Raw genomic sequence first — 20,366 nt, 5'->3', positions numbered from 1 at the left:
ATTGCAGGAGATGTTATCTATCATTCAGATGAAATACTAAATGGAGGTCTCATCAATCCAATGGATCTACGCAAAGAAGAGCACAGAGTCTTCCTGCAAGCAACGTCAACAACTATTCTTCTGCACCTTGTATCTACACAGTACCAGTAGCATGGAAATGATATCCCAGTACACTTTACAAAATTGTCAACAGAGGAAATATTGGGATGGGATGAACCAAGGATGAAATTCTAGACAGTGGAAGCTAGGCAACTGAAGGCATGATTTATAATAACAGGTAGAAAATGTGGGAGAGGTACAAGTGCCCAGAGTCACAGGAATGGATCGTTGGAAAAGGGACAAAGAGGGCTGTGGTGGAAAGAAAGACTTGATAAGGCTGCTCATTCATCATGGTGTGAAGCAGTTCAAAGAACCAAATAATATAGACTGGCCTGTCAATTTTGCACATTCCAGTGGGAGCAAAAATTTTACATTTGACTATTAAGCAGAAAAAAAGCTATATGTAGCTTAATGCCAGGGTAAAGGTCTAGTCCGAGACTAAAAAGAGTTGAGAGTTTTGCTGGAGTGGGAGTTATGGAGGATAAAAATTGATAACCTTAGAAAGGCTGTTGGAATAGCTGATATTGAGAGTGATGAATCATGGATAAATGTTTCAGGCACTAATGAGTTGAAGTGGGGAATGTTGCAGAGATGGATATAAGCAAGCTAATATGGTGATGAGGAAATGGGATTGGAAGGCCAGATCAGGATGTAGTTTGTAAATAGTTTGAATGAATGAGATATGGGTGCATAATAGGAACGGAATCAGTTGTTGGGTCATGCTAAAATAACATTGCTTTAGTCGTCACAGTAGATATATACTTATACTTATGTAGATAGACTAACACGAGGAGAGGCCACTTTGGATTTGGTGCTTGGCAACGAACCAGGCCAAATGTTAGACCTGTTGGTAGGAGAGTATTTTGACGGTAGTGATCATAACTCTGTTTCTTTCAAGATAGTCATGGATAAGGGTAGATACATACGGCAGAGTAAAGTTTATAATTGGGGAAAGGGTAATTACAATTCAGTTAGGCAAGAACTGGGTAACATAAATTGGGAACAGATGCTGTCAGGGAAGAGCAGCAGAGAAATTTGGAGATTGTTTAAGGAATGCATACTGCCCACGCTTGATATGTTTGTCCCTAAGCAGGCAGAGAAGATGCAATTGAATGAGGGAGCCACGGTTCTCGTGAGAGGTCGAACGACTGGTTAAGAGGAAGAAGGATGCTTATGTAAGGTTTAGGAAAAGAGGAACGGAAAAGGCTCCAGAGGGATTCAAGTTAGCCAGGAAGGAGCTGAAGAAAGGGCTTAGGAGAGTTATAAGGGGGCATGAGAAAACCTTGGCGGATAGGATCAAGGAAAACTCCAAGGCTTTTTACATGTATGTGCAGAACAAGAGAATGGCCAGAGAAAGGGTAGGGCTGATCAAGAATTGTAATGGGAATTTGTGCACAGAGCCTAAAGAGATAGGAGAGGCCCTTAATGAATATTTTTCTTCAGTATTCACAATTGAGAGCGACCTAGTTGTAGAGGAGGACATTGTGAAACAGGCAGGTAGGCTAGAGGAGGTTGATGTTAGTACAGAAGATGTGCTAGGAATTCTGAGGAAGCTGAAGATAGCTAAGTCCCTTGGGCCTAATGGGATTTATCCAAGAATTCTATGGGAAGCAAGGGATGAGATTGCAAGGCCTTTGGCAATGATCTTTTAGTTCTCACCTTCCATGGGTATAGTGCTAGAAGATTGGAAAGAAGCAAACATCATTCCCTTGTTCAAAAAAAGGGAATAGGGATAACCCCAGAAATTATAGGCCAGTTAGTCTTACATCAGTGGTGGGCAAATTATTGGAAAGGGCTCTGAGACACAGGATTTAAGATCACTTGGAAAGGCACAGTTTGATTTGTAATAGTCAGCATGGATTTGTGAGAAGTAGATCATGCCTCACAAACCTTACTGAATTCTTTGAAAAGGTGACCAAACACGTGGAGGAAGATAGAGCAGTGGATGTGTTATACATGGATTTAAGTAAGGCGTTTGATAAGGTTCCCCATGGTGGGCTCATGTAGAAAGTAAGGAGGCGTGGGATAGGGGGAAATGTGGCAGATTGGATTCAGAATTGGCTGACCCTTAGAAGACAAAGGGTGGGAGTGGACGGAAAATATTCAACATGGTGCTCAGTTACAAATGGTGTACCACAAGGATCTGTTCTGGGTCCTCTTCTATTTGTGACTTTTGTAAATGATTTGGATGAAGGAGTAGAAGGATGGATTAGCAAGTTCACGGACGATACGAAGGTAGGTCACGTTGTGGACAGTGCGGAGGGGTGTTCTAGGTTACAAAGGGACATTGATAGAATGCAGAGCTGGGCTGAGAAGTGGCAGATGGAGTTTAACCCAGAAAAGTGTGAAGTGATTCATTTTGGAAGGACAAATTTGAAAGCAGAACGCAGGGTTAACAGAAAGATTCTTGGCATTGTGGAGGAGCAGAGGGATCTTGGGGTTCAAGTTCACAGTTCCCTGAGAGCTGCCACCCAGTTGGATAGAGTTGTTAAGAAGGCATATGATATATTAGCTTTCATTAATACAGGGATTGAGTTCAAGAGCCATGAAGTTATGCTCCAGCTATACGAAAGTCTGCTTCAGCGACATCTGGAGTATTGAGTCCAGTTCTGGTCACCTCATTACAGGAAAGACGTGGAAACATTAGAAAAGGTGCAGCGGAGATTTAGAACATAGAACATTACAGCACAGTACAGGCCCTTCAGCCCTCGATGTTGTGCTGACCTGTCATACCAATCTCAAGCCCATCTAACCTACACTATTCCATGTACGTCCATATGCTTATCCAATGACGACTTAAATGTACTTAAAGTTGGCGAATCTACTACCGTTGCAGGCAAAACGTTCCATTCCCTTACTACTCTCTGCGTAAAGAAACTACCTCTGACATCTGTCCTATATCTTTCACCCCTCAATTTAAAGCTGTGCCCCCTCGTGCTCGCCATCACCATCCTAGGAAAATGGCTCTCCTTATCCACCCTATCTAACCCTCTGATTATTTTATATGTCTCAATTAAGTCACCTCTCAACCTTCTTCTCTCTAATGAAAACAGCCTCAAGTCCCTCAGCCTTTCCCCGTAAGACCTTCCCTCCATACCAGGCAACATCCTAGTAAATCTCCTCTGCGCCCTTTCCAAAGCTTCCACATCCTTCTTATAATGCGGTGACCAGAACTGTATGCAATACTCCAAGTGTGGCCGCACCAGAGTTTTGTACAGCTGCAGCATAACCTCTTGGTTCCGGAGCTCGATCCCTCTATTAATAAAAGCTAAAACACTGTATGCCTTCTTAACAGCCCTGTCAACCTGGGTGGCAACTTTCAAGGATCTGTGTACATGGACACTGAGATCTCTCTGCTCATCTACACTACCAAGAATCTTACCATTAGCCTTGTACTTTGACTTCTGTTTGCTCCAGGATGTTGCCTGGAATGGAGGGAAGGTCTTACAAGGAAAGGTTGACATAGCTACCACAACCACAACCATCTTCCTATGTGCCAGTGGAGAATTTGATTTCCACTGATTCCAGTTTTACTACGGCTCTTTGATGCTACACTTGCTCAAACGCAGTCTTAATGTCAAAGGTTGTTACTCCCTCCTCACCTCTGGAATTCAGCTCTTTTGTCTATGTTTGAACCCAGGCTACAATGAGGTCAGAAGCTGAGTGGGCCTGGCAGCACCCAAACTGGAGATCACTGAGCATGTTATGGCTAAACATGTGCTGCTTCTTAGTACTGTTGAAGACACCTTCCATCACTTCACTGATGATCAAAGTGGACTGAAGGGTTAAATTTGTCCTGCTTTTTGTGTACAGGACATTACTGGGAAATTTTCTGCAGTGTTGGGTACATGCCAGTCTCAATTATACTGGAACAGCTTGGCTATAAGTGTGGCAAGTTCTAGAGCACAAATCTTGAGTCCATTGTTGGAATGTTGTCAGGACCCATAACCTTTGTACTATCCAATGCCTCCAAATGTTTCGTGATATCATATAGAATGAATTGAATTGGCACAAGTCTTCAATACTAATGCCAGAATGTAGTCACAGCCCCGTATCCAATGCCTCTAACCATTTCTTCATATCATGTGGAGTGAATCAAATTGGCTGAACGCTGGCATTTGTGATGTTGGAAGCCACTCAAGAAGTAAACTGCGCACTTACTTTCAGTGACCAGTGCACAAGAACACCCAGCATAATGTAGTTCCCAATTGAACATTCCCCACTCTCAGTATAATTCCATTCAAATAACCTGTCTTCCTATTCTTGCTACCGAAGTGGTAACCTCACATTTATCTACATTGCACAGTACCTATTTTCAAAGGCTTTGAAGAGGAAAGGCAGGTTAGAAATGGAGGGGTAGATTGTACAAACACAGAATTCAAGAATTTTTTTTTCAACAAGGTCTGGTGGTGATGGTTTTGAGAGGGAGTAATCAAAAGCTTAGAAGTGAGGGCCATTTATCAGCATTGTTAGAACATAGAACATAGAACATAGAACAGTACAGCACAGAACAGGCCCTTCAGCCCACAATGTTGTGCCGACCATTGATCCTCATGGATGCACCCTCAAATTTCTGTGACCATATGCATGTCCAGCAGTCTCTTAAATGACCCCAATGACCTTGCTTCCACAACTGCTGCTGGCAACGCATTCCATGCTCTCACAACTCTCTGCGTAAAGAACCTGCCTCTGACATCCCCTCTATACTTTCCACCAACCAGCTTAAAACTATGACCCCTCGTGCTAGCCATTTCTGCCCTGGGAAATAGTCTCTGGCTATCGACTCTATCTATGCCTCTCATTATCTTGTATACCTCAATTAGGTCCCCTCTCCTCCTCCTTTTCTCCAATGAAAAGAGACCGAGCTCAGTCAACCTCTCTTCATAAGATAAGCCCTCCAGTCCAGGCAGCATCCTGGTAAACCTCCTCTGAACCCTCTCCAAAGCATCCACATCTTTCCTATAATAGGGCGCCCAGAACTGGACGCAGTATTCCAAGTGCGGTCTAACCAAAGTTTTATAGAGCTGCAACAAGATCTCACGACTCTTCAACTCAATCCCCCTGTTAATGAAAGCCAAAACACCATATGCTTTCTTAACAACCCTGTCCACTTGGGTGGCCATTTTAAGGGATCTATGTATCTGCACACCAAGATCCCTCTGTTCCTCCACGCTGCCAAGAATCCTATCCTTAATCCTGTACTCAGTTTTCAAATTCGACCTTCCAAAATGCATCACCTCGCATTTATCCAGGTTGAACTCCATCTGCCACCTCTCAGCCCATCTCTGCATCCTGTCAATGTCCCGCTGCAGCCTACAACAGCCCTCTACACTGTCAACGACACCTCCGACCTTTGTGTCGTCTGCAAACTTGCTGACCCATCCTTCAATTCCCTCGTCCAAGTCATTAATAAAAATTACAAACAGTAGAGGCCCAAGGACAGAGCCCTGTGGAACCCCACTCACCACTGACTTCCAGGCAGAATATTTTCCTTCTACTACCACTCGCTGTCTTCTGTTGGCCAGCCAATTCTGTATCCAAGCAGCTAAGTTCCCCTGTATCCCATTCCTCCTGACCTTCTGAATGAGCCTTCCATGGGGAACCTTGTCAAATGCCTTACTGAAGTCCATATACACCACATCCACAGCTTGACCCTCATCAACCTTACTAGTCACATCCTCAAAAAACTCGATAAGGTTTGTAAGGCATGACCTACCCCTCACAAAGCCGTGTTGACTGTATTTGATCAAGCCATGCTCTTCCAGATGGTCATAAATCTTATCCCTCAGAATCCTTTCTAACACCTTGCAGACGACAGACGTGAGACTTACCGGTCTATAATTGCCGGGGATTTCCCTATTTCCTTTCTTGAAGAGAGGAATTACATTTGCCTCTCTCCAGTCCTCAGGTACGACTCCAGTGGAGAGCGAGGATGCAAAGATCTTCGCAAGTGGCGAAGCAATTGCATTTCTCGCTTCCCAAAGCAGCCGAGGACAAATCTGATCCGGGCCTGGCGACTTGTCAATCTTAATGTTTGACAAAATTTTCAGTACATCAGCTTCCTCTATCTCTATCCATTCCAGCATGCACACCTGCTCTTCAAAGGTTTCATTCACTACACAGGTCGTTTCTTTCGTAAAGACAGAAGCAAAAAACTCATTTAGGGCTTCCCCTACCTCCTCAGGCTCCACACACAAGTTCCCTATGCTATCCCTGATCGGCCCTACTCTTTCTTTGACCATTCTCTTATTCCTCACGTAAGTGTTGGGGCCAGAATCTGAATTTAGAATGGTCAGCAGTTAAGTAGGTAGTGGGGATACAATGTTATTATATCACATATAAAGTGAGATGCACATTAAATCTTGTTCAATATAGAAGCATTCAATTTCATACTTCAGCCAAAATAAATTCTGCATCATCAACATTACAGCAGATTATACATGCCAGCACTTTACACTGACAGGCAGTACTCAGGAGCACAGAGCACACATTAATGTTAGTCGAGAGAAAAGCACATTGTCGCAAATGTTGCACTGTTGTACCAATGCTTTTTCATACCAAATCCTTTTGCCACTGGAAATGTTTGAGAGTTGTATGCTGTGAACAGAAAATCTTTTTGGAACATTGACCTAGAATTATGTTCATCAGCAACTTCACTCAGATTAAAGTCGCAATATGGAGACAGAAGGGAAAATGGATGGCATGAAGGGGAGAAGGAGCATGTCAGTTATAATTCTATGATAAATGCTAGGATTGATGATTTGGGGGACAAGAAAAAAAAATCTGTGCATACCAGGAGAATGGACAGGATGAAGGTATAATGAATGAGATTAAATGATGCAGCATCTCCTTATAGAGAACAAAAGTGTTACAAGTTCTTGAATTTGAACCATAGTATAATGTAGTTTCCAATTCCTGATCCAGGGCAGCATTGGTGAATTGCCAAGCACAGGGCATCGGCTCTAAAATGCAGTTGTTGTATGAGGCAAAGGGCAGCAGGCAGTATGTATTAGAAAAGAGATATTATTCATCAATTAAAAAGGGAATATCACTGAAGGTTAACATTGATCTAGCAAACAGAAGAACATTTTAAGAAGGGCCCATTGTCAATTGCATCAAAAATAAAAGAACCAGCCTACTAGTGCAACATAAAGAAAGCAATCTAAACGGAATAGTGACAAACTTTGGAAAAGAAACACATTAAGTGAAATCTAACTCCAAGATCAAAACAAAGACAAAAATGACATAATTTAAGAAATCAATTTTAAAACAGATAACAACTTGAACAGTATAACTGTTTAAGTCCTAAACATATTGATCACTTAAACATGCAGTTTTGTGTCTTATCTATGAGACAAGAGCATACTTGATACAGTGTTTGCGCTAAGTAACTTAAAGAAAAAGCAACTCACATGAAAACTTTGCCTGTGTCTCCTCATTAGTCTTGACACAGACACACCCAGCAGTGAGAGCTTCCTACGTGAACTGTGAATGTGTACTCGACTGTGCAAACTAACAAGGAATGTTGTTACTCAGTGCTGACTAAACAGAACACCACCTCCACAAAGGGTTCAATCAAACTCTGTCTACAGCCAAAACAAACCTGCGAGAGAAGTAGTGAGATTACAAAAGGCAACAATGTGCCTGGTATAGCGGATTGGTACACTTGGCAACCAGCTTGTGACAGACACAAACAAAAATAGGTTCTCATCACATTGATCTGTTTTTATTATTGCTCAATGTAAATACAGATTGAAGCAGGGGAAACAAATCCTTGTAAACATAATTTTTCTGACCAGCTTGTGCACTTCCGCGAGTGTAATTTCCTGCCACTGAACTGGTTTTACAATTAAGGTCACACTTAATCCAGATAGAGCCAAGACCAGTGGGAATTTAACTGAATCTGGTAAACCCTTGCAGCACTGACGGGTTTTATTTGCTCAAAGATTAATCAAAGCTGTCACGTAACACTTCTATGAAGCAGATTAAAAAGGGACAATTCTCCAAGAATTCTCGTAAGAAAGTATAAGATGGAGGCTTTAATTCAGTGGCAGGCCGCTTCCCTATTGCAGTCCATTTTACAAGAGAATTTAAGATGATACTTGCTCAAACACAAGATGGCAGCTAAATTGCACTTTTCCACTATCTTCCACAGCACCAGATCAGTGATATGAGTATGATAATCTCTTAGCTGGCTCACAATGCCTCAATGTTTACTCTGAATGTGCTGACTTCCCAATCTCCACGATTTTGCCCTGTTTTTCACAGCCATTCCAAACTAAAGAGGGCATCTAATTAATTGCAAGTCAATTCTCGATGTAGAGCACATGTACAAACTATATATTCAGACATCCCTCACCTTTTACAAATACTGTTCATGGGCATTTAGGATAGTTAAATTTTTTTGTTGCGCTACTTCAAGTTAGTTACTTTTTTAGTGTTGTGCAGGTTTGTGAGGCAATTTGAAAGTAATGGTACTAACTGAATTATATGCACTGTAATTATCATTTCTGCAACAATGCCAAAATTTTTGATTAAAAGTAACAGCAGAGTCTTGCCTTTATCACAATACTACTTGTAGGAATGTAACAGAGATATCTGAATCCCTGTGTTCTGAACCTACAAGTCCTGTGAGAGTTAAGATTTGAACATTTTTAAGGTTTGGATGGATCTAATTCTATTCAAGACTGACTAAATGTAAAGTTATTTTTTTTAAAACATTTTGTTCAGATTAGAAATTGAAAAACAAGATTTCTGGTTTTGTACGCAATGCAGTGGAGAGAGGCAGGATGTCTCTAGCCCTTCAGGTAGCCACTCCCTTTGGCATGCTTGAACTGCCATTAGCAGAGGTTAGTTTTACATTTCTGCCGGGGAAAAGAACTAATTGGAAGTGCAACCCTGGCATTTAAGCGAATGCAAAAGAAAAATTCACACCAGAACCTGATTTAATTTAGTTGCAATCTGTTAGGGTGGTGATGCAACAATTTGGTCAATCACTTAAAATATTTTTAGCACTGCCCCAGGAGGGACAACAAACTGGGACATAAGCTTATGACCTTGACATTTCTTCTCTTCGCATTTCCTGTTTGATTTTTCCATTTGAATCCTGAACTTCCAAAGTCCACATTTACACTATATTCTAAGATCTGCAGTGAAAACACCAGATTCTGCAGGTCTAGAATGAAGAATACAGATTGATATCATCTCCTGGTAATGCTGCAATGTGGCAATGCTGAAGGTTGCAGGTGAATGCTCACTGTATTAGGAAAATCCTAAGCCATGAAATATAATATCTAAAGCAATGAAGGAGTACCCCTGAAAATTAACTCTTTTAGATATAGAGAAAACAGGTACAATACAAGAAGTTAAATTAAAATTTGAGATACCAAGGAAAGAAAATCAAACTTGACTTCAGTAAAGTCTTTGACAAGGTCCCTCATTGCAGGCTGATACAGAAAGTAAAGTCCCATAGGGTCAGAGGTGAGTTTACAAGATGCAAACTGGTTCGGTCATAGAAGACAGAGGGTAGCAGTAGAAGGGTGTGTTTCTGAATAGAGGGCTCTGACTAGCGGCATTCTTCAGGGATCAGTGCTCTTTGTAATATATATAAATGATTTGGAAGAAAATGTAACTGGTCTAATTAGTAAGTTTGCTGATGACACAAGGGTTAGTGGAATTGCGGATAGCGATGAGGACCGTCAGAGGATACAACAGGATATAGATCAGTTGGTGACTTGGACAGAGAGCTGGCAGATGGAGTTTAATCCTGAAAAATGTGAGGTAATGCAATTTGGAAGGTCGAATCCACATGAAAATATACAATAAATGACAGGGCCAGTAAGAGTACTAATAGGCAGAGGAATCTGGGTGTACAGATACACAGGCCACTGAAAGTGGCTACACAGGTGGAAAAGGTAGTCAACAAGGCATATGGCATGCTTGCCTTCATCAGCCAGGGCTTTGAGTTTAAAAATTGGCAGGTAATGCTGCAGCCTTATAGAACCTTAGTTAGGCCGCATTTGGAATACTGTGTTCAATTATGGTCACCACACTACCAGAAGGATGTGGTGGCTTTGGAGAGGGTACACAAAATAATTACCAGCATATTGCCTGGTATGGAGGGCAGTAGCTAGGAGGAGAGGTTGGAGAAACTTGGCTCATTCTCACAGGAATGAGGGAAGTTGAGAGGCGGCCTGATAGAAATCTACAAGATTGTGAAGGGCATGGACAGAGTGGACAGTCAGAAGCTTTTCCACAGGGTGTAAGAGTCAGTTACTAGCGGCCATAGGTTTAAAGTGCGAGGGGCAAGGTTTAAAGATGATGTACAAGGCAAGTTTTTTTTAAAAACACAGAGCGTGGTGGGTGCCTGGAACTCACTGCCAGGGGAGGTAGTGGAAGCAGATACTATTGTGACTTTTAAAGGGCGTCTTGACAAATACATGAATAGGATGGGAATAGAGGGATACAGTCCCCAGAAGGGGAGGGGATATTAGTTGTGACGGGCAGCATGTCGTAGCAGGCTTGGAGAGCTGAAGGACCTGTTCCTGTGCTGTAATTCTCTTTGTCTTTGTTCTATTCAAATGACAACATCCAAATTGTTCCTAATCATAATGTCTCCCTACAGTCTTCCATTTTAGACTCATCTAGGTCAAAAGAGATAGGATCTGCATGCAGTACACAAACAGACACTTCTTGCAAGCAAGTAGCATTTGGGGATCACTGAAGCTTGCAGCTAATAAATGGTTTATCGAGTGCTCTGTGCCATCAGGTCACATTTGTCGCATAACTGGTTGTACCAGTTTGACTGTGAGAAAAGAAATGCAGATCTTAAATGCACTGGCAAGGCATGGTGGGAGTATGGGGGGATGGCTGGTGGTGGTAGTTTAGGAAAACAACAGGATAAAGGGGTAAACGTGGAAAATCCTTTGATTCAATAAATAGCTGGCAGAAAGTACTTTAGCCCAACAGACATTCATTCCTGTTTAAACTGTCAGATGTGCAGGTCACAGAGACAATAAGTATCTGTAAGGTATAATTTATACATATAGAACTGTGACAGACATCACACTAATTATTTCAGATGACTATTAAAGAGAAACTGTTTGGAGCAGGAACAAGATCTGTTTCTACATGCATTTCATGGGGAAAAGAAATTTAAAAGCCTTTTGGCAGGCTTTAATGCAGTCAGAAAGTTTAAAGTCAAATACAGCTGGTTCGGTCTCTTTATTCAGTATTAAGGGACACCTGTCCAGGTGCATCCTCCGTGCATCACAGAAACTAACCACCATAAAAGTTAGCTTGGTTCAAAATGTTTCCATTCAGTTCTGCGGCACAAGACACCCTTGAGCTGCTGACTTACACGCATTCTAGAGTAATTTTTGAACAATAGAAGGAGGTCGTTTCTAAAAGCAAATTGTGAAAACATATGCAAAAGACAGTCTGGACCTCAATTTTTTTTAAAAAATCACATTCAGCTACATGTATTTTGTTTTGAGGAAATGGCCAGAGGGCTGAGGGTACCAACAATCAGAGGGCTAGCCAACACATCTTCTGAGATTGAGTAATTATTAGAATTTCCATACTGAATGTCCCTTGAAAGGCAGCGCCAGGACCAGGTGGACATGTCCTGGCTCTCAGAATTGTGCACCCTGAAGCTGTTGCCATTATGAAATCGCCCCTTTGGGGGCACAGGAACTAGAGTAGGCCATTGAGCCTGTCAAGCCTGTTCCACCACTCAATACAATCAAGGCTGATTGTGAAATGGAGCTGCCAGAAAAGGGAACTATCACACCTTGGCAACATGCTGCGGCAGGCTACTAAAATTCCATTCATGTTATTCTGTAGGAAAATACAGCACTATTTGCATAGACAAGGTCCACCAAACAGCAATGATAAATTGACCACATAATCTGTTTTCGTTATGATGGTTAAGGGAGACATAGTGGCTAAGAAACCAGGTAAACCAGGTCTTGCTCTTCACACAAAATAATGCCATAATATCTTCTACAACCACTTAGAAAGGCTCTCAAGTTAACCTCGTATTCAAGAGACAGCACCTCTGACATTCCAGGACTTCCCTTCATTACTGCACTGAATTGTTAGCTCAAATCCTGTCTGTGGAGTAGGATCTGAAATCAAATGACCTAATAGCTTAGCAGTAAATTTTCTTTGACTGAGCTATGGTTTGTACCGAAAAATAATGTTTGAAAATGAGAATACACAATGAGGAGCTGGAGGAACACAGCTAACCAGGCAGCATCAGAGGAGCTAGAAAGCTGACATTTCGGGTCAGGGCCCTTCTTCAGACCTGACCCAAAACGTCAGCTTTCCTGCTCCTCTGATGCTGCCTGGACTGCTGTGTTCCTCCAGCTCCATACTGTGTTATCTCTGACTCTAGGATCAGGAGTTCTTACTATCTCTGAGTTTGAAAATGAGAGTTTAGATTCTCAACAATGGTTCTAACATTAGCTAATGCATTGGTCACCAAGTCACTAACAGTCTTGTAAACACTGCTTTGTAGTGTTGCTGGGCTTTAAATTCCCATTGAATTAGATGCAATGAGTACAGTCTCAATCCACAATATTTTATTAAATAACTGTTTCTTCACTCCAGAATTGCTAAATTGTCTTGACACACAATCAGACAAAAATAAAATCACAATTAAAAATCAAACCCTAAATTCACACATGTTTAAAACAAAAGAATGTTTCTTGATTAATATTACAGATAACCAAGCTTCAGCATTGACATGATATTACTAATGCTCTGGGCTTCATTGTTGCTTCTGTTTCATCTGCTCCTCATCAATGATTTCTAGCTTACAGATACAGGAAAAATAATGTCTAAGACAAGAGACAAACAAATTTTCTGAAATATTTGCAAAGCTGCAATTGCTTTATTATGGCAAGTCTCAGCATTTGAGGCACTACAAGCAGGGTCTTACTGTAGATTCTGAAAAGACGTCAAAGCAGCTCATTATGCTTTTGTATTTGGATTTATTTTAACTTCAAGATGAATTAACAATGTAAATTCAAGGAAATAACGCCCACCATTTCTTAGCATAATTTCTAATCTTGAAATAGCCTGAAAACTAGCAAGTGACTTTCTGTTATGTCAACATACATTTCAAAATAAAGAGATCACAATTTCCTGATTTGATTGTCAGTACAATTCAGAAAATGGACCACTAAATATGTTTTGTGCTTGAACTGAGAAAGTTGACTACAAGTGCTTTTGAACAGTTAATCCATGCCAATGTTTTAACAATTAGATGATGCAGAGAATAGGTCAATGTTGCTTGTCAAAAAAGTTGTACTTTGGTAAAGTTCAATTCTTCTGATCAAAGGCTTATGTCCCATATGACTTCAACACAGCTTGCCAGTGATCCTAGCTCCCACTAATTCACATTAATTTGTGTAATAAAGATTATTAGAAGAGTATTCAAATTGGAATGCCTGACAATTGCCTTAAGTTACTTTGCAGTAGTATGTTGTGTGGGTGGAGGTATCAGGAATTTTTTTACGTTTCTCAAATCTAGTCGCAAGCCTGAGGCACAGAAGCAGCACATTTTGGTGCTCAATTTCTATTCTTTGCAATATAAATTTGTTTTCAAAACAACAACTAGGAACTACAGATGAACGCAGAATGGTCAGCTTTAAATCTTTGAAGATCATTTCTGCAACTGCCAGGCCCAGTAACAAAATTATCAAAAATAATTTATTAAATTAGGAAGGGCTTATTCTAATGAACAAAGAACAGCAGAGCAAAGGAACAGCCCCCTCAGCCCAGGAAGACTGAGCCAAACCATGATGCCTTTTCTAAACTAAAAACTTTTTGCCTCTACTCAGTCCACATTCCTCTACTCTGTGCCTATTTATTTTTTGCGTCACACACCACTTAAATGTTACTATTGTATCCACATCCACACCTCCTCTGGTGGCACATTCCAGGCACTTACCACCTTCTACACGAAAAAAACCTGTCTCTCACACCTCCTTTAAACATGTGTCCCCTAGTAATTGACATTTCTACCCGAGAAAAAGACTCTAACTATCCATTCTATCCACGCCTCTCATAATCTAGCATCAGGTCGTACCTCATCCTTCAACATTCAAATGAAAACAAACCAAGCCCAAATCTCTCCTCCTAGCCAATATCCTCAAAACCAGGCAACATCCAGGCAAGAGATAGTAAGAACTGCAGATGCTGGAGTCAGAGATAATGCAGTGTGGAACTGGATGAGTACAACAGACCAGACAGTATCAGAGGAGCAGGATGCTGCCTGGCCTGTTGTGCCCCTCCAGCTCCACACTGTGTTACCTCAACATCCTGGCAAATTTCTGTACTCTCTCCAAAGCCTCTCCATCCTTCTGGTAGTGTGGTGACCAGAACTGTACACAATATTCCAATTAAGGTCTAACTAAAGTTCTATTCAGCTCCAATATGACTTGTCAATTTTTGTACTCTATGCCCTGTCCAAAGAAAGCAAGCCTGCAATAGTCCTTCTTGACCACCTTAACTAGTTGTGTTGCTTCTTTCAGGGAACCGTGGACCCGAATGCCTAGACGCCTCTATTTGTTGATGCCAGTAAGGGGTACTGCCATTTGCTGTGTACTTCACACCTGCATTAGATCTCCCAAAATGCAACACCTTGCCTTTACCCACATTAAACTCCATCTGCCCTTTCTCCACTCAAGACTCCAGCCTATCTATATCCTATTATATCCTCTCGTAATCCTTTCAATGATTTGCATCAACCCCAGTCTTTATGTCATCTACAAACATACTAATCAGACCACCTATATTCTGCTCCAAATCATATTTTATACACATATATTACAAACAGCAAGGGTCCCAGCACCAATCCCTGTGGAACACTACTGGTCACAGATCTCCAAGCTGAAACACACCATTCCACCACTACTGTGTCTTCTATGACTAAGCCAGCTCTATATCCATCTATCTTATCAGCTCACTGTGGATCCTACATTTCCATGTGGCAGGTGTTTCTGGGGGTAATTCAGGAGGCACAGCAGAAATTCATTACAAGGTAGGAGAAGCATATTAAGGGGAGGATGAGGCAACCATGGCTGTCAAGGGAAGTCAGGATCAGCATAAAAGCAAAACGAGAAAGTACATAATACAGTGAAGATTAGTGGGAAGCCTTTAAAATCCAGCAAAGGATAACTGGAAAAAGCAATAAGGGAAAGATGAAGTGTAAGAGTAATATTAAAGAAGATTGCAAGAGTTTTTTAGATGTATAAAAGATAAGAAAGGGACAAGAGTAGATATTGGGCTGTTGGAAAATGAGGCTGGAGATGTCGTAATAGGGAATAAAGATATTACAGGGGAACTGATTAGTTACTTTGTATCAGTTTTCACAGTGAAAGATGCCAGCAGCATACCAGAACTTCAACAGAGTCAAGGGGCAGAGGACAGTACCGTGGCCATCACTAGGGAGAACTTGGTGGGGAAGTTGAAAGGCCTGAATAAATAATGCAGACTGGATGGACTACACTCCAGACTTCTGAAGGAGATAGCTGATTATAGTCAGGTGGCATCTAAAAGACATATATTTAGGCAAATATCAGGGAGATGTAAAAATAATAAAGGTAATAATCATAGGGGATATCAACTTCTCCAATATTAACAAGGGCAGACAAAATGTAAAAGGTTTAAAGGGATGCAATTCTTAAAATGTTTGCCTCATGGGAAAAGTCTAAGGCCAGAGGGCATAACCGCAGAATCAAGGGGTGCCAATTTAATACTGAGATGAGGAGGGCTTCCTTTTCAAGGGAAATCAAGGGTTATGGGCAGGGCAGGAAAGTGGACATGTGGTGTGTTGAATCAGCCATAAGCCTATTGAATGTCAAAGCAGGCTTGAGGGGTCCAATGGCATACTCCTGTTCCTATTTCTCATGGTGTCAGGAGAGCTTTTTCAACCAGTGTGTAGAAAGTTTTACAAGAAGTGGAGCAATACTGGGCCTAATTGTAGAAAAGAAGCTAGGAAAGTGGGGTAGAATTTCGGTGAGAATAACCATAAATCAGTAAGATTTAAGGTAATTATGAATAAGGACAAAGATGGATCAGTAATAAAGATTTCAAACTGGGGAAAGCTGATTTTAATAAGATAACAAGGTGCAGAGCTGGACAAACACAACAGGCCAAGCTGCATCAGAGGAGCAGGAAAGCTGATGTTTTGGGCCTCGACCCTTCTATAGAACCGAAACGTCAGCCTTCCTGCTCATTATCTCAGATTCTCCAGCATCTGCAGTTCCTGCTAACTCTTTAACAAGATAAGGCAGGATCTGGCCAAAGTAGACTGGAAGCAGATGTTTGCAGGAAAATCTACTTCAGAGCAGTGGGAGACATTGAAAATGTTGATAGCGAGAGTGCAGGGGCAACATTTCATCCTCTCTCGTGCAATCACATCCTTCCTTTATTGTGGCAACTAGAATTGCATGCAGGACTTCAGCTGTGACCTAACTAATGTTATATAGCTCCGCCATAACCCCTTGCTCTAGTCCTCCCAAAATACATCAACTCTCGTTTTTCAGGATTAAATTTCATGCTGGTCCATCCCTCACCAGTCCATTGATATCATCCTGTAGACAAATGTTTTCCTTCTCAGTATTTACCACAGTGCCAATTTTCATGTCACTTGTGAACTTAATCATTGTATCTGCAAATTCATATTCATGTCATTAATGTACACTACAGACAGCAAGGGACCCAGCACTGAACCCTGTGGAACACCACTAGACATAAGCTTTCAGTCACCAAAACACCGTTTGACCATCACCCACTGCTTCCTGCCACTTAGCCAATTTTGGAGGCAGTAGGAACTACAGATGCTGGAGAATCCAAGATAACAAGGTGTACAGCTGGATGAACACAGCAGGTCAAGAGCATCATAGGAGCAGGAAAGCTGATGTCTCGGCTGACCAAAATGTCAGCGCTCCTGCTCCTATGATGGTGCTTGGCCTGCTGTGTTCATCCAGCTCTACACCTTGTTATCTTTTATCATAGCCAATTTTGGATCCAGTTTACCAAATTGCCCTGGATTCCATGAGGTCTTGGCTTCTGAATCAGTCTGCCAATTGAGGCCTTGCCAAAAACCTTACTGATGCAGTGTAAACTGCACTGCTTATATCTACACACCTCGTCACCTTCTTGTAAAATTCAAGAGAATTTGTTACACCTTATCTCTCCCTAACAAATCCAAGTTGACTGACCTTGATTAATGCTTAGAACATAAAACATAGAACATAGAACGGTACAGCACAGTACAGTCCCTTTGGCCCACAATGTTGTGCAGACCTATTATCCTACTAGGATCAATCTACCCCGCATACCCTACATTTTTACTATCCTCCATGTGCCTATCCAAGAGTTGTTTAAAAGCCTTTAAAGTATCTGACTCCACTATCACTGCCAGCAGTGCATTCCACATATTCACCATTCCCTCTGTGAAGATCCTACTTCTGACATCTCCCCTATACCTTCCTCCAATCACCTTAAAAGTATGCCCCTTTGTAATAGTCATTCCCGCCCTGGGAAAAGTCTCTGACTATCCACTCTATCTATGCCTCACATCATCTTGTAAACCTCTATCAAGCCACCTCTATTCCTTCTTCGCTCCAATGAAAAAAGCCCTATCTCCCTCGGCCTTTTCTCATAAGTCCTGCCCTGCAGTCCAGGCAGCATCCTGGTAAATCTCTTCTGCACCCTCTCTAAAGCTTCCACATCCTTCCTATAATGAGGTGACCAGAACTGAACACAATATTCCAAATGTGGTCTGACACTTTCGTTGTCCACAATGAAAGCCAACACACAACACGCCTTTTTTACAACCCTATCAACTTGTGTGACAACTTTGAGGGATCGATTGACGTGGACCCCAAGATCCCTCTGTTCCTCCACACTGCCAAGAATGTTGCCATTCACCCTGTATTCTGCATTCAAATTTGACGTTCCAAAATGAATCCATGTTCTGAGCATTAATCAAGCTTACCTCTCCAGTTGAGATTAATTCAGTCTCTGGAGGTTTTTTTTCCCAATTGTTTCTCTACCACAAATGTTAGACTCATTGGCCTGTAGTTTCCTAGTTTATCCCTACCACACTTCTTAAGTAATGGCACCACATTAATTGTCCTCCAGTCCTCTGCCACATTTCTTGTGGCCAGAGAGGATTTGAAAATTAATGGCAGAGCCCCTGTAATCTGCTTCCTTGCCTCCCACAGAGGCCTTTGGTAAATGTCATTTGGGTCTTGGGATTTATCTACTTTAAAGCCTGTCAATACTGCTGTCACCTCTTCCCTCTCAATGTTAATTTGTTCAAGCACATCACAGTTCCCCCTCCCTGATTCTTGGACCTACTTCTTCCTCCTTTGTGAATGTAACTGGAAAGCATTCATTTAAAACTTCAGCTATGTTTTCTTGCTCCACAAACAAATTGCTGTCTTGGTCCCTATGGGGCACTACTCTTTCCGTGGTCTTCTCCTGTCCCTAATATACTTCTAAGATGCCTATGGACTTGCCTTAATGCTATCTATCAGTGATTTTAATGTCCCCCTCTTAGCCCACCTAATTGCTTCTTTAAGCAACCATTTGCACTTTCTACACTCATGGAGGGCAACAGCTGGTTTGAGCCTTCGGTCTTTAAGCTTTATTTTTCTTATTCAATCATGTATATCCTTTGACATTCATAGTTAATCCTTAGAGCAGAAAACGCTAAGGGGAATTTTGACTGAGATGCACCAAGTTTTGAGGAGCATAGACAGTGCAGACAGGGAGAAATTTTTCTCTTAGAAAAGAGGTCAATAACCAACAGGCACAGATTTAAGGTAAGGAGCAGAGGGTTGAGAGGAGTTTTGAATACTTTTTTCCACATAGAGGATTTGCAGGTATCTGGGACTCATTGGCTAGAAGGGTGGTAAAGGTGGGAACACTGAAGATTTTTAAGGACTATTAAGAACTTGAAATGGCATAACATACAAGGCAATGGCCAAGTGCTAGAAAATGGGATTAGAACAGAGGGATGTCTGATGACTGGCATTGGCATGATGCTGATACCACAATTATAGATGATAACGCTTTTGCTTTTAAAAATATACTTGTACTACATGATATCATCTGCAATGAAAATTATTAATTCTCCAAATCATGTCCCTTCAACCACAATCACTGCAAGCCAATATTGATCACAGTTCTAATAATCTGTTACTGTCCAATTTCTTAATAAGTCATCAAAAAACTTATCAATTAAAACCCACTGCCAGATATTAACTTCCTGTATCCTTACTTTGATATATGGTTTTGCATTACTATAGGTTTCATGATCACTTATACCATATTGACTAGCTTATGACAAACAAAGCACCCACTGATTTTAGAAATATCTTTAATAATATCAAGACACCTACTGAATAAAAAAAAAACTCCAAGGTTTTAAGTTTCTATTTCTATTGGTATACCAACTGCAAATTAGGGGCAGCTGATTGAAAAACAGAACATTAGCAAAGGACGTGTGCCTATGCTCAAACAAAAAGCACAATCTCTCAGCAAGCATTTTAATTAATTCAGTACAATAAAAGTATCACATTGAGATATGCAATAGTGAAGTTGAAATGCAGTTCTCAGGTCAGCAGTTTACCAATCACAAAAACTGTCTCTTCAATCTTACCTGATCGTTCTCAGTTCTCTGATACAAAACTGACTCAGAACACAAAACATAAACTTACTTGAAGTCAGACAGCTGAATACATCCTCAAAGCATCAAGTGACCTCCCACTGCAGAGGAAACAATTTACGTATTTTCACAACATACAATGGTTATCTAATCACAAAAACACATAATAGATGGGGCAGAAGCTTGTCAAGGGTGTCTTCTTTGTTAAATATAATCAAAAATACATTACTCCATCTCTCAATCCATGACAAGAAACATGTCCACTAACTCAACAAGAACATCATAAATCTTGCAAAGGATTTGAACCATTTTTGTCTTGTCTTTGTTTTAATAAGTAACAAAATATGTTCAGAAGCTGAAAGATTTATTGTGCACACCACATGAAACATGCCATTTTAAACTCAAGTAAAATGAATAGGCTTGGATATCAGGAAGCTCCAATGTACGTTCCACTTTGATAATGTCAAAATTAAGTTGAAAGGATTTTCCCAAAAAAATTACAATGTACATCACTAACTTTTTGAATTCATAAATTCAGTACCTGTACTAAAATAATACACTTCCAAATGCATAAGTT

General features: G+C 41.0%; 1 protein-coding gene across 12 annotated transcripts in view; it reads right to left on the bottom strand.

Annotated features, from left to right (window-relative positions):
- The window catches only part of LOC125462689 (sickle tail protein-like), a 614,365-nt gene that overhangs the window by 263,081 nt on the left and 330,918 nt on the right, over positions 1-20,366 (bottom strand). The window contains exon 1 of one of the 12 annotated variants that reach the window (XM_048552980.2): positions 7,512-7,646. The exons of the other annotated variants lie outside the window; for them this stretch is intronic. Coding sequence (XP_048408937.1) covers positions 7,512-7,538 — 27 coding nt within the window. The 5' untranslated portion in view covers positions 7,539-7,646. Of the gene's footprint in view, positions 1-7,511; positions 7,647-20,366 lie in introns of those variants that run through there. 12 annotated transcript variants of the gene reach the window in all.

This window comes from Stegostoma tigrinum, chromosome 2 (assembly GCF_030684315.1).
Source record: "Stegostoma tigrinum isolate sSteTig4 chromosome 2, sSteTig4.hap1, whole genome shotgun sequence".
Taxonomy (NCBI): Eukaryota; Metazoa; Chordata; class Chondrichthyes; order Orectolobiformes; family Stegostomatidae; genus Stegostoma; species Stegostoma tigrinum.
This window is presented reverse-complemented; position numbering and strand designations above follow the sequence as displayed.